General features: G+C 49.4%; 1 protein-coding gene across 2 annotated transcripts in view; it reads left to right on the forward strand.

The window, feature by feature from the left end:
* The window catches only part of LOC149354560 (aurora kinase C-like), an 85,071-nt gene that overhangs the window by 49,675 nt on the left and 20,473 nt on the right, over positions 1-14,923 (forward strand). For both annotated transcript variants that reach the window (XM_089583425.1, XM_089583424.1), the window contains 2 exons: positions 3,684-3,763; positions 9,918-10,056. In XM_089583425.1, coding sequence (XP_089439551.1) covers positions 3,684-3,763; positions 9,918-10,056 — 219 coding nt within the window. The remainder of the gene's footprint in view (positions 1-3,683; positions 3,764-9,917; positions 10,057-14,923) is intronic.

A 14,923-nucleotide genomic window follows, 5' to 3' on the forward strand; every position in this document is an offset into this window, starting at 1 on the left:
AATACGGTAGCTATTAATTCACACCAGCTTGATTCTAACTGACCCTAGAGACTCGTCGAACTCACACGTAAAGAGCGTAAAAAATTACAAGTTTATAAGAGCCATAACTTTCGCATAGATCTTTTGCAGAAATGGTATTAAGGCGAATAAAATAATACTTTTAGCATAATTTACAACCTCGCACGTAAAGTAGCGCAGTTAAAAGTAAGCGGGTCAAATATGTCCCCTGAGGGCCATGGCCACTCTGAAAATGTGGGACAAAAATGAACCCGGGCCTCGTTTAGGGAAACATGAAAAAAAAATATTAATTGTAAACAAATCGCTGTCTTGGCTTTCCTTAAAAGCGCTCTTTGTGGAAAGGTGCAAAACATAAGCGTAGCGGAAAACCACGACGACGGACAAAAGGGAGAGAACTCACACCCACAACCCCCTTTTGTCCGTCGTCCTGGTTTAGCGCTACTCTTGTGTTATGGATCATTACCGACTTGCCCAAATTTCCACCCTGGTGGAAAGGTGCAAAGCACAGAATGCAGCGCGGGGCGTGGCATGTTTCACACGCGTCGTTGGCGCGTACTGCCAAATAGTGGGTCACCAGCGGTATAGCTTTTTATTGACGAGGTGCGCGGGGGGTCGTATTTAGTGGCTCGGTAGTACACCTTTTTTTTTCTTCTTGATTTTTCTTTGTCATGAAGGCCTAAGCAACTGATACGACGCTCTCGCCAAGCGGTACAGTAATAAAGTATAGCTGCAGGAATTTCCGCAATGGGAAATAGAAGTTCCCATCCATAAACCATGTGCTGCTCTCGGCCAACAACTTCAAGCAATTTGCGCTGTCGAGTACAAGTAGCTGGGTTTCAGCGTTTGAACCACTATCGTAGCAGATGAAGTGCTCTGGCTGGCTGCTGGCAGTCTACGGCGGCGGAACAACAAGGTGGCTGAGGCTGACAGGATTCGGCGGGTAGATTTTGCTCCGCTGTTGGTGAATGCTGCGTTTCAGGCTGTGCTCGCTGCTCGTGCGACATTTTCCTTAAGGTCTCTGACTGCATCTGTGACAATGGCGGCAGGCTTGTTTTTCGAGACAAGAGTGGTCTCTTTCATTTGCTGCTTTGTTTTAGCGATATTTATAGCCACATTATCTACGCGGTGATTGTGGGGAACTCTTAGGTGGAACTCTTTAGAGGAATTCTCCACAACTAAAGCAGCTCTGCAGCTCTTGCGTTTAACACAGCACCAGCAGGTGCCAGAGGCGTTATTTTTGGTCTCGCGTACATAAAGCCGTCAAGGCTCAACTTAATGCCTCCTTTTCTCGAGTTGATGATCTCCATTATAAAAATAAATACCGCAGCGTTTAAATGAATACTGGGACAAGTATCCAACTTATAGCGCTCTGCATACCTTTACACCATGTCTTCTAACCTGTCCACTTGCCGTTGCAAGAGCTGGTGCAAGCGCGAAGCTGCTGTCTCCAGATGCAATGCATAGGCGCTGAACTACCACCCCCTAAATGCTGTATCGAGCTCATGTGTTAGCTCGATGATAGTGTACAGGACGTGCGCAGTGCTTGGGCCATGCTATATTAACCTATAAATATGATGCCCAGCAATAAAGGTATGGTCATGATGTGAAGTGCTTTTATTATGATCTGATACATATATAGACATTTTTGTACAGTTGCTTTCTGCATTGTACGAATTTCTGTCTGTATTTCGCATGTATCTAGTCTGTGTATCATGATGTCCTTCTCATCTAATGTTCTGTTGCAAAATCTTCCGAGCCCTGTGCCCTGTGCATTAAGGTTACTATACAGTTGCGTTTATGGGTCAGTGATTTGTTCCACAGTCACACAACTTAAATCTGCCTCATGCGAGGCGTACATGCATGCGAGGCGTCTGGATGCTCATGTCACTGCGGGTTACGAGACGTTTGATGCCACCCGTTTGGGGACATTTTTTCCTACTTCTTAAATGGGGACGTTTTTTCCGGAGATGTTTTTTTTTCCGGAACCCAGGCACTGCCTTACGGGCAAACGTGGCCAGGTGGCACGGCAACTATCCCACTGCGCAATCAAAAATTGCCGTCGTCAGTCGCTTGGGCCGCAATAAGCGCGATACCACAATCTAGATGATTCGAGGCGCATCTTTGATAAGATTCCTTGCCTGGGTGCTGTAGACATAGCGCAGTCAGCTGACGCTTGATACATGCGGCTGCTTCAGAGCGCGGTAGTTTATGCCTTAAAGCGGAGGCATATGCGGCGTAGGAAAGCACTACGAGTCCGAGGAGAAAAATTCTTGCTCCTTCCGCTGGGCTGCATGGTACTGCGCTCTGAGTGACACGGCAAACTTCATTGCAGGTTGGGTATTCAGCATGGGATGCGAAAGCTGTGATGTGAAAGGCGACCAGATTTGCAAGACTGTAACCGCGCGCAACTGTTCCTACGACGTTCGAGGTTGTCATAGGTGCTTTCAGTGCCTCATCTCGAAAGTCATTCGTCATCTTTAAATTGGGCGCAGCCCGATAGCGGCGAGAATTTCGTTCCTTCATGATCGCCGAGCACATTTGGTGCTACCGCCGTCGCCGAATTATTTTCGTTTGCTGGCGCAATATCGGCCCATAAAGCATTAAACTTTAGCGCAAGCCTGTCCGTCTTCCTTCTCGACTGCCTGCCTTCACCACTACGTGACAATGTTTGAACAACTTAGATTGCTTAACTGGAACATTTTAATATTGCTGCATTACTGTTTGCCTTTCGACTGTAATATTTCATTAAGTAGCCAACACACAGATTGCTTCTGTACTCAGTGTAAGGAAGCACTGCTCAAGGGACGGAGAGCTGTGATAACATTGCCAACAAAAATCGTGAAATTTACTAACCAGAGCTATAATTTCAGACCAAAAAAAGTCACAAGGTTGCTGCCATGTTGTTTACTACTCTGATGGTCTCACGCAGGCTGTTAAAAATGCAAGGCATTTGAAGCGATTAGCATGATGCACCCTAACTACAGGAAGAAATGGTGGATAAACGTGCGTGCGACCGCAGCTGAGGCCTAGCGGTTGCAGCATCCACCTCGTGTGCGGAAGAAGTGTGTGTGTGTGTGTGGGGGGGGGGGGGAGGGCTGCGATATTCGATCCCCAGCGCCTCCAGGTACCCACCGCCGGCTACCAATGGATACAAGCTTTCGCCTGGCCTGGTGGTCTGCTTGTGTGTGGGGTGGGGAGGAAATGCTTAAAAAATAGGTCTCTTTCCTTGGGTGCACCCAGAGCATCTTGCGTCATTGTGCGCTGTGGCCAAAGCTTTCCTTGCGCCATATTCAGCGAATATTTGTAATGTTTCTTTGTTCAGTCTTCAAAGGTGCCGACACGCGGCTTTATCGCCTTGTTTGTGATACAAGACGCGACCAGATTTACATCGATTGATCGCATAACTTTGCACGCCTTATCTCGAAAGTTCGCTATCAGCTTTAAATTGAGCATGACCGAGCGCGGCGGGCATTCTGTTGGACGACCGCCGAGCACGCTTCTTGCTTTCGCCGCCGTCGAGTGATTCGGTCCATTGTGATCGCAGGTCAGCCCAGTAAACAATTTACTTTTAGAAGCACTTTTCGCTGTCTTCCTCACTGCCTGGACTCGCGTCACCACTTCGGGAAAACATAAATTAATCTTCATCACAAACGTTGTGCTTGCAGGTATTGTCCAAGGCCGAACTTGTACGCGGTCGGGTTGAGCATCAATTGATCCGAGAGATCGAAATCCAGTCAACTATGAGGTAAGTTTGCTCGGTTTGCGACCCGCATAGGCACGAATGGGCTGTCAGTGCATCTTCTAACACACTGAGTCGAGGTACATTCGTGCTTGAAGATTATCCTGCTCCTTGTGTTCTTTTAGAGCATTAGCTGTTAAGGTAAAGATTCCCGGTCTGCGTCTAGTAGACGGGGCTGTCAACATCCGGAGTTCGGTGGACACCTCAACCGCGCCATGAGGGAAGGGCGGAAGTAGGGAATGAAAGCAGGAAGAGAGAGACGGGCCGTAGTGAAAGGCTCCGGATAAATTTCAACCTCGTGGGGCTGTTCAAAGGGCAACCTGGGTTTTTGAGTCGATAATCACATCGCATTCTTTAGAGTCCCTTCTATCCGGCAAAAAATCGCTTTTAAAAATAGAGCAGAAGAACTTCAAAACTGCAAAAACTGGGAAACCGAAACTGGATTTAGACCAAACTGACGTCACTACAAATGTACCTGTGACATTACGAATACTGTCGGAAATTTTTCGTGTGCGCGTTGATTGGCTAAATTGGTGAATGTAGGTGAAAGCTGGGATTATAATTTTTTTTATTTGATACCTCAAAGGCCCCTGGTATGGGGCATTCGTCTGAAATGAATAAAAACAAGCTGGAAATTTTCTCTTTCAGTGAGTGCAGAGCCATTATCGTCGAGCGCGCAAACACTGACGTCACACACGCAACGTTGCCCGTAGAAGCTGCCCAGATCTGATTCTACGAAATAGGAAATTTTAAAACTAATTTGGTATGCAAGAAGGCACCTCCCGGCTGTGAAATTTGACACTAGGGACCGTAGACTGAGGAAGATGTACCATGAAATCTTTCGTAGGAAAAGCGTCAGAGTTCCCCTTTAATGTGCACCTACAAAGCACAGCAGACGAGCGTCTTTTTTGCATTTCGCCTCCATCGAAACGCGGCCGCCGCGGCCTGGACTGACCTAGCGTTTCGTCCGGCCGGAGTGCTGGGCGCGAGACGAGAAAGCGTTATGCACGACGAGAGATGCACGCCTAATTCATACTGCTCCTCCGCATCATGGGCTGCCCCTTTCACTCAGTCCATCACGGCACAGTACAGGAGTCCACTCAGTGTGGGACTGCTACTGGTTCTTATCTTTCCGGATAACTAGTAATAACCGAGACGCCGACGCGCGCTCTGCGGCATTTCACCTCGCTGCTTTAGGCGAACGCACACCGTCAGCACAGAGGATGGGTGGCCGTGTCTCAACCTACAGGGTCTGTCCTGAAAGTAATTAGACTAGTCGCAGTGTGGCGCGTGCTCGCACTAGATCGGGAAACCGCTTTTGGGGGAAGGAGCGGGAACCTTCAGCTTCACAATGCGACGAGCTTAGTTGGCTGCGAGCAGGCGAAGCGAGTGGACATCTTCGAGCGTGTACCCATATTTTGTCGCTGCGTCGAGGAATCCATGGAGCGAACGTTGGAACAGCGCTACGCGGTGAATCTTTGCAATAAACTGGGTAAGTCACCTACCGAGTCAATCAACGTGATCAAGACAGCATGTGGGAACGATGCAATGTCCACGTTGTGTGTTCTAATGGCACAAGGCATTTAAAAACGGTCGTGACGACGTTCACAACAAGCAGCGGTCCAGGCGCCTGTCGGTGACGATTACGGACGGTAACGTTGACTGTGTGGTCCCGAACGTCTTCACGGCCATTTGTAAATGTTTTGTGCCATTGGAACCCTTGCGATCCGGACATGGCATCATTACCACATGCTGTCAAATGTCTCGGTCGGTAATTTATTCAGTTTATTGCAAAGCTTCACCGCGTCGCGCTGTTCCATGGTTTCCTCGACGCAGCGACGAAACAGGGGTACACGTTTGAGCGCGTCCACTCGCTTGACCTGCACGAAGCCAACTGAGGGCTTTGCATTGTGAAGCTGAAGGTTCCCGCTCCTTCCCCCAAAAGCGGTTTCCAGATCTAGAGCATGCACGCGCCACGCAGCGACTAGTCTCATTACTTTCAGGACAGACATGTCATGACAGTTGGCGTCGCAACACGCCTGTTGGGTTCTTTGGTTGCTAAGATATGGGCAGGACGTAGCCGTCAGCTCGGGAAACTTCATTGCTGGGGAACACTTATAGTTAGCTGCCAGCCCCGGAGTCACCATATGCGGCTCAAGCTCGCGTCAGTCACATGGGGGAGCAACGTCGCGCAGACGCCGCACGTAAATGAGCGGCCAGGCTCGGAAGGGGGAAGAGGCGCAACCGGAGCAGAGGGCAGAGATCGAACGCAGAGCGCATGCGATTCCCATGTGAGCTCCAAGCCGCCCTTGAAAAACGGCAATATACGGGCTCGCCGAGCAAAACACCCACATTCAAATGTCATCTACTTGTGGTCGTGGTGAACCCATCATAACCACTCTAGATGGACTAGGTAGGTCATAAATAGATATAAACCGCGAAATAAATATTCCCGAAACACGACGGAAAGAATGCTATAGCGCTCATCATTCTCGTTACCACGAATCTGAATTCGCCATATTTTTCTTGTTCAGCTCCATTCTCTTCACTCTCTTTTCTCTTTCATTTTTTTATGCCCTTACCCCTTTCCCCCCGTGTAGCGTAGCAAACAGATTATTCTTCCGGTTAACCTTCTTGCCTTTCCTCTTATTCCTGTTCCTCATTCGTTCTTGTTTTCCCATGCGCACGCTCATTAATGGCTCATTAATGGCAGTTCTTTATTGACATTAGCCCCGCCAAGGTGGCTCAGTGGTTACGGCGCTCGGCTGCTGGCCCGAAAGACGCGGGGTCGATCCCGGCCGCGGCGGCCGAATTTCGATGAAGGCGAAATTCTAGAGGCCCGTGTACTGTGCGATGTCAGGGCACGTTAAAGAACCCCAAGTGGTCGAAATTTCCGGAGCCCTCCGTTACGACGTCTGCCTGAGTTGCTTTGGGACGTTAAACCCCAACAAACCAAACCATCTTTATTGACATTCGACAGCCAGTCTTGCTCTTCTGGATTTATATCACTTGTTTGCTTCGCCAGACAGTTAGAAAACTGTTGGAAATTCGCCTAACACTTTCATGTGAATCTTTTTTATTTTGCATTTGAATACTATGCATGCCAGTGTTAAGTGAAAATACTGCCAGTTGAGAACTGCAGAATATCAGCTGCACTTAAGAAACGTTACCACTCCCCTAGGGCAAGTAGTTTGGCTGCCCAACTTAAGCACATGTCATCTTTTGGGAACACTACCTTCAGTTTGCTAGCGTTAGGAATAGTAATGCTGCTGCTGTGTTGGCTTTTCAGTCGTCTTATGGCAGAACAATTTATGTATGCTGGGCGTAGCTTCGTGGTTCCGAGGAGCTACCATGTGTGGTTTTGCACATTTATATGTGTTTTGCGGTGTAGTAGACCGAATACTTGGAGCTGTGCCCGACACAGGCTTCACCAGCAATTTAAAAATAAATTTTGAAGGGGTATGTACATCTAATCGTACGAAAAGCCATTGGTGTGTGAAATTCGGCACTATTAGTCAGCTTTCGTACTGGGATATATATAATGGGGTGCATAAGCGGGAAAAAAAGGTGGCATTTTTGGATGGAAACGCATTTCTTTGAAGAGCTACTGAAGGGGTTTTAGAATTCTGCGAAATTAAAGGGGTGCAATGTGTGAAACTTGATGTTAAAGCATGCGAAGTTTTTTGTGAGTGCCACTTGAAATGGTGACGTAATCGTCGAATAAAGCCGCAATGACGTCTAGAATTTTCCGCAACGCACATTGCGGGGTGAGGGTGTTATATGATGACATCATCTACTGCGTCGGTACAGTTTCTACGCGCCACTTGATCTAACATCCCGCCGCGGTGGCTCAGTGGTTACGGTGCTCGGCTGCTGACCCGGAAGACGCGGGTTCGATCCCGGCCGCGACGGTCGAATTTCGATGCAGGCGAAATTATAGAGGCCCGTGCACTGTGCGATGTCAGTGCACGTTAAAGAACCCCACTTGGTCGAAATTTCCGTAGCCCTTCACTACGGCGTCCCGCATAGCTTGAGTCGCTTTGGGACATTAAACCCCAATAAACCGAACTTGATCTAACAAGAAAACCAACGCCACAAAAGGTAAAACCTATGGAGCTATGTTTGGCGGCATCCGAAGACGCCCGGCAGGGCGTGGGCAAACGCTGATGTAATATGGCATCTCATCGTTTAATGAGGTCATCAGGAGCTTCGCCACAATCATTTGATGCTGCTACACGAAGCCTACGCATCATCGCGGGTTTAACGGGCAATTGAATTACTACCATTTTATATGCTAGTGCAAAAACAAACTTGATGTGCTTTATTTGCAAGAATGTTACAATCAGTTGCTTGAATCTCTTCGAATTCACGACAAATGGTCCAGTTTCACTTTAAGAAACCAGTGCAGTCACTTTTATCATGCGTCAGTGTTGTTGCTTATTTCATGTTTCAATTGTGTTCATTTATGATTCAGGAAAATCGTCAACGTGGGGAATATTGGCAGGCGTAATAATTGCATTGGCTTCCTTTCTTACGTACACGAAACGTACATATATAGCTTTCATCGTCACATGCGCAGACGGGTCGCCCAAAGATCACAATCGACATGATGAAGCACGCTACAGGAATCTCTTCTCAGCCGTGTACAATACAACTGCAGCATCACTTAAGCGCTGGCTGCCTTCCTTTTTGATAAATAGCGCTTCTAACAGCGTCCTGGCTTTCGTGTGCTTACTTCTACCGAGAATGCGTATGTCAGTGTAGCATGTCTCACAAGTACGAGACTCGCACCTTTTAATGCGCTTCACTAAATGTGTACATTCCTTCATCTGTTCCACATTTCGCTCATGTTCCTTTGCTCGCTCACTGACGCACCGTCCAGTTTGTCCAACGTAGGAGTGGTCGCATGACAGGGGGACTACGTAAACCACCCCTTCAGCGGTTTTACAAAATCCCCCTGTGCAAGTCCCGTACTGCACTTACGTGCGCATTCTAGGTAAAAGTAAATACATAAATAACAAGAGCCAGGGTACTGTTACAAGCGTGCTTCATCATGGCGATCATGACTTTTGGGCGACCTTTTTGCCCATCTGCCGATGAAAGTTATACAGGGTGTTTCACCTAAGACTGCACATTTTTCAAAAATAGTCTTTTTGAGTTAGAACAGCGCTTTTTCGGCATGGCATTGTCTGTGATGTGGTGCACCATAATACAGCTGAAGATGTGCTAATTCGCAGGCTGGTTGACTAATATTGAATAATGAACTTTTTAACTATAACGGTTAGGCTCGTTAATTATTCAGAGGCGTGTAGCCCACCGTAATTAACATCCATATCAGCTTTTAAAATTTCGAAACGCGGTTACCCTCGACACTGTGGCTCAACAAATTTTGGCTAAATCGCGCGAAAATACACGCACTTTCGAGAACCTGGCAGGTACAGCAATTTCTCCTGTGCACGTAACTCGTCGAAATAGCCAAAATTTGTTGAGCCACAGCGGCGATGGTAACCCTTTTCTCGAAATTATAAAAAAGTGATATGGATATTATGTACGGCGGACTATACACGCCTCTCAATAATCGGGGAGCCTAACATGTATAGTTAAAAAGTCAACTATTCAATATTATTAACCAGTCTGCTAGTTAGCACATCTTTAGCTGTATTACGGTGTACCACATCACAGACAATTCTGTGCCGAAAAAGCGCTGTTCTAACTCAAAAAAGACTGTTTTTGAAAAATCTGCAAAGTCTTAGGTGAAACGCTCTGTATATGTAAGTACGTTTGGTGTGCGTCATAAACTAGTTGGAAGTGACATTTCGTCCTGTTCTATACCTTCGTGCTTTCTCGTTTGATTTGGAGTTGAAAATCACGAATTAAGACAGCCGCCGTGGTGGCTCAGTGGTTATGGTGCTCGGCTGCTGTCCCGGAAGACGCGGGTTCGATCCCGGCCGCGGCGGTCGAATTTCGATGGAGGCGAAATTCTAGAGGCCCGTGTACTGTGCGATGTCAGTGCACGTTAAAGAACCCCAGGTGGTCGACATTTCTGGAGCCCTCCACTACGGCGTCTCTCATAGCCTTAGTCGCTTTGGGACAATAAACCCCATAGACCGTAGACCAGGCGAAGAATTAAGACCACTGCACTGTGTGCTTCCTCTTGCAGGCACCCAAACATATTGCACCTCTACAATTGGTTCCATGACGAAGATAAGGTGTACCTTATCCTTGAGTTCGCGCCCAAGGGGGCACTGTTTGACGAGCTGCTTCGAGAAAAACGGTTCACCGACGCCCGAGCCGCCACTGTGAGTGCTCTGCCATCTTCTGCTCACCTTCTGCTCCTCATCACAGAGCCATGACGCTTTTCCCAGACAGTCTTCAAATGCTATGGCAAAAGCGCCGTGCCGCTGAGCACAAGCCATGAGGAGATTTGTTCTACTTTGAAGAACAGCCTAATGAGGGGCTATGGAGTGTTGGGGATTTTTAGGTGCTACAGTGAAAACGGCATTGAAAGCTTAGAGGCGAGCAGGCAAATGTGCGCACTTCAGCGCTGGCTGACGAGAACCTGGCAGTTTTTTTACAGCGTTAAGAATTAAGTGCAACCCGCTAGCGGCACTTCGGAAAGACTCGCTAAGATACTTCATGTTTGCGCCGCTACGCGACCAGAATTAGCTGCGGGTTTGTGAAGCTAATAATGCTGATTACCTCTTTATTACCAGAGATACATTTGTGGTGCGGGCGAGGCCCTTTTCTATCGACCTATAGTAATCTCTTCATCTTGGCTTGGAACTAATGTTCAGAAAATGTGAGGACGTTTGAAGCTTGCGGGATAAGCGGAAGCAGTAGATTATGCGGCAGGTTTTCACCGAAACGGGACACATGACTTGATGAACACATAAAGACCTGCTGATGGTAGCAGACCTTCTCGAAAACCGAAAAGGCTATGGCAGGAGGAATTCTGTTCTGCCATGCAGTTAGTACACTGTGACTGAACTCACAGCTCAAACATTCCTTGTAGAGGATATTTGAAATGAGAGAAAAAAAAACGAGAGACGATTAAGCGTGGTTAGGCCAGATGCAAGGTTGTCTATAATACCCTTGCATTATTTAGAGCACAGGCCACCGAGTGTTCATGCCGCGTACAGGAACTAAAAAGCGAACCGATGATTTACAATATATATAATTTTAAAACTCGCCCTTACACGCCTCGCGGCGACCTGGGTGCCGGGCTTTCACCCGAATCCGCGCGCAACGCGTCACGCAGCTCACATTATGTCAGCAGAGGAAGGATGTCACTGGTTTGCCGTGGCGTCTCTATCTGACGGCACGCAGCCACCGTAGCTGCGTCTGGAAGCTCCCTCTTCCGCACGCGTCGGCAGCCGGCGGAGGGACCGAGTGGGTGGGGCCGGTAGAAGCACGCCGACATTTCACCGTGCAAAAAGTGACGATAGGACACAGAAAGGCGAGAAGACGCGTAAATTCAAATTTTGACTACAGAAAACTCAGCTTCCACAAAACTCATTTTAAAAATTATTGCTGGAGGATATTTGCGAAGCGGCGTCATTTAACATCCTTGTGACGTTCCGTGCGTGAAATACCAGGGCCCATACCTGAGAACATTCTTCTGGAGGGTGAGCGAGTGTGACGTTCCGTGCGTGAAATACCGGGGCCCATACCTTCGGCGGAATTTTCTTTGTGCTCAACCGTCCTACTCCCTTGTCTCCCCTTAAACGGTCCGCGTTCGGCGGCGCCGCCTAGATGGAGCCCCCAGTGGCGGCAAGCCACTGAAGGGGTACAATGGTACAAAGGCGCCGGCCGGAGGGAAAGCCAGCCCAATTAGGCATGCCTGGCCGTACAAGGACAAGAGAAGAAAGCTGCCGGCGGGAGACAAACGACATTCCAACGACGGATGTCGGGGATGCCGCAGGGCGCCGCCGTGGAAAGGAGGAAGAAAAAAAAAAACCATTCCAGTCGGGAAGACAGGAGATCGGGCGTGGCCGGCGGAGCAGATATAGCTGGCGAGTGCGGACGAAAGGCACGCAGAGGACGAGATCGTTCACGAAAAAGGGTCCTTCAGCGCCGAAGCCGGATGGCGCGCAGCTTCTGCCAGCCACCGACGGATCGCAACTCCGGAGACCATCCATCGCCCCCATGACGGCGTCGCCAGTAAGCTCGGACACCCCAGCCTCTGATGTACCATGTATAATTATTGATTACATCATTTTGTTTAAACTGAGCCATACGGTGTCTTCTTGCCTCTCCGTCCCGTGTGGACCTGCGCATTATGTGGGGTCGTCACACTGGTGTCAGAAGTGGGGTCTCAAAAGCAAATGTCCTCTGAATGCTGCAACATTCATGACTTCAAAATTGTAATGAAAGGGGAATCACGGGACTGATTGTGGGACTTTGACCCCCATTTGAGAGGCTTGAGGCACCGGAAGGCTGGAGCGAAAAAAAAAATGTCTGTAACTGACGGAGCTCCCACTCCACAGCCGTCGCTCGGAGCAAGCATGCTGGCATTAGGAAGCGTCATTCCGACGTTTACGGGAGATAAGACAGGGGTTCCAGTCTGCGATTTCTTTTCCATGCTAGAAGAGATTGGGAAAATGGGGGGGTGGTCCGATGCTCAAATGCTGGGAATGGCGAGGTGTAAGATGGCAGGAGCTGCTCATGATTTTGCTTGGCGAAACGAAAAAGTAAAATCCACAAAATCATTTGCGGAATTTAAGAAGCTCGCGTTCGAGCATTTCGACACTGAACCACGTCATGTGCGGGTACAGAGGTTCCGTGACGCCGGACAGATGGTAGGGGAGGACGTGCGAACGTTTGCGTCGCGGCTTCAGTGCCTAGCGCACGATACGCTGAGTAGGGAGGAGGAAGGAGACCAGCTAAAGAAGAAATACGCGGAGGAACTACTTAAAGAGGAAATGACCGCTTTGTTTTTGGCTGGTCTGCAAGACCCCGTGCGCCGGTTCGTGCTCTCGCGCAAGCCGAGCAATTTCGACCAAGCCGTGGCGGCCGCATTGGATGAGGAACGAAATGAGGCGCTAACGGCGGCCGCAGCGAGAGTTCGCGTCATAGAGAGAGCGGTGCCCAACCCTGAGGTTGCTCTCTTGACAGAGCGGTTAGACCGCTTAGAGCAGCTGCTATCTCAGCAGGTGGAACGCCAGGTTGAAGCGGGCGCTCAACGGCGCCCATTCGCTGGAAACCGGAGACCGCCACAAAGCTACAGGCGCGGTATGCGAGATTTTGAAGAAATCGCGTGCTTCGCGTGCCAGGGTCGCGGACACATCGCAAGGTTCTGCCCAAACGTGCGCCGTGGGGAGCCACAAAGAGAAGCAGGCGAGACACGCCCTAAGCAAGCCTACAGCGAGGCTCCAGATACAGGGACAAAAAACTAGGTTGTCCTCCCCATCCTGATGAGTGTGGGGAGGGAGCAGCAGCTAATGAGGTGGTGGTGGTTTGTGTGGCCGACGAGGCATGCCCTGTTGTGCGTTGCAAGTTAAATGGTTGTTGCATGGAATTGTTGATAGATACGGGGTCAAAGGTGACCTTGCTTAAGGAAAGCAGCTTTAACACGCTTCGAAGGAAAGGGGATCGCGAGGTGTTGGAAGCGTCTGGTGGTATGGCAACCAAATTTGTAGGCATAACGGGGGATCCTCTTGGCATAAGTGGGCTCTACCGGTTACACTTCACTCTCGGCGGAATTGCATTGGAGCACCCCTGCTACGTATGCCCGGACTCGGTGTCTCTGCCAAACGGAGTGTCAGGTATATTAGGGCAGGATTTTTTGAGAAAAGGGAAGGTAGTAGTCTCATTCTCTGAAGAAGAAGTTAATGCGGGGGGCTCAAAAGTTCCGTTTTTGAACAGGAGCAGGGCTGAGGTTCGCAGTACCGATATTGACACCCGTCAAACAGTGGGATCATTAGAGAAGGTATATTCGCGGGTTGCCGTGAAGCTGGTCGATGAGGCTGTCGTCCTTCCGTGGTCGGAGCACATTTTGTACGCTTATGTGCCTGCAGATGTAGAGAGCGGCGCCGTGGGAGTGCTTGAACCGGTCGACTCTCTTAGTAATGGACTGAAGGCAGCCGCGTGCCTCGTGACTGTTAATGACGCCCACAGAGTGCCCCTACGGGTGGTTAACTGTAGCCAGCAGCCACTGAGCCTTCCCAGGAACAAAACATTGGCTTTCTTCTCCTCTGCGATAGAGACACATGAGCCCACCGATACGGTACTCGCAACTGTAGAGCATGCTAGTCCTTCGACTCCTCCAAATGCGTTGTTCGATCTTTCCCACGTAAAATCCAGGGAGAGGGAGGCTCTGGCTGGTTTGCTGAACGACTACTCAGAGGTATTCGCCGCGTCCAACCTGGATTTGGGCTGCTGTGGCGTTATAAAGCACAGGATAGAAACCGGCACTTCATCGCCCGTTTACCAACGTGCGTACAGGATTCCTTACTCCCAACGTGAGGAGATGGAGCGGCAGGTGCAGGACCTTATTGATCGCGGCATTGTCGAACACTCAAAGTCACCATGGGGAGCACCGGCACTATTGGTGGAAAAGCCAGATGGCTCGTATCGATTGGTGGTGGACTACCGCAAACTAAATGCCGTAACTCGCATCGATCCATACCCCATTCCCAATATACAGGAGACGCTTTCTCAGCTGGGCTCTGCCAGGTACTTCACGGTAGTGGACATGGCGGCGGGATTCTGGCAGATAGCAATGGATCTGGCAGATGCTGAGAAAACGGCATTCAACACGCCCTCAGGGCACTATGAATGGAAAAGAATGCCGATGGGTCTGGTCAACAGCCCTGCTGTCTGGCAGAGAACCGCTGATGTTATCCTGGCGGGTCTTCTGGGGAAGCTGTGCTTCGTGTATATGGATGACATAATCATATACAGTGACAGTTTTGAGAACCACTTGCGCGATATTGAGCAGGTTTTGGTGCGACTAAGAGGAGCTGGTCTCAAGCTGAAGCCTTCTAAGTGCCAATTCCTCAAAAACGAGGTGAAATACCTCGGGCACATTGTTTCAGCTGACGGCGTGCGACCGGACCCTGAGAAACTAAGGTGTGTCTCGGATTTTCCATTCCCGACTAGTGTCCGCCAGGTCCGGCAGTTTCTCGGCCTGATCGGTTACTACCGAAGGCACATAGAGGAGTTCGC

The sequence above is a fragment of the Amblyomma mixtum genome, chromosome 3, assembly GCF_055824585.1.
Source record: "Amblyomma mixtum isolate Tamu chromosome 3, ASM5582458v1, whole genome shotgun sequence".
Lineage (NCBI taxonomy): Eukaryota > Metazoa > Arthropoda > Arachnida > Ixodida > Ixodidae > Amblyomma > Amblyomma mixtum.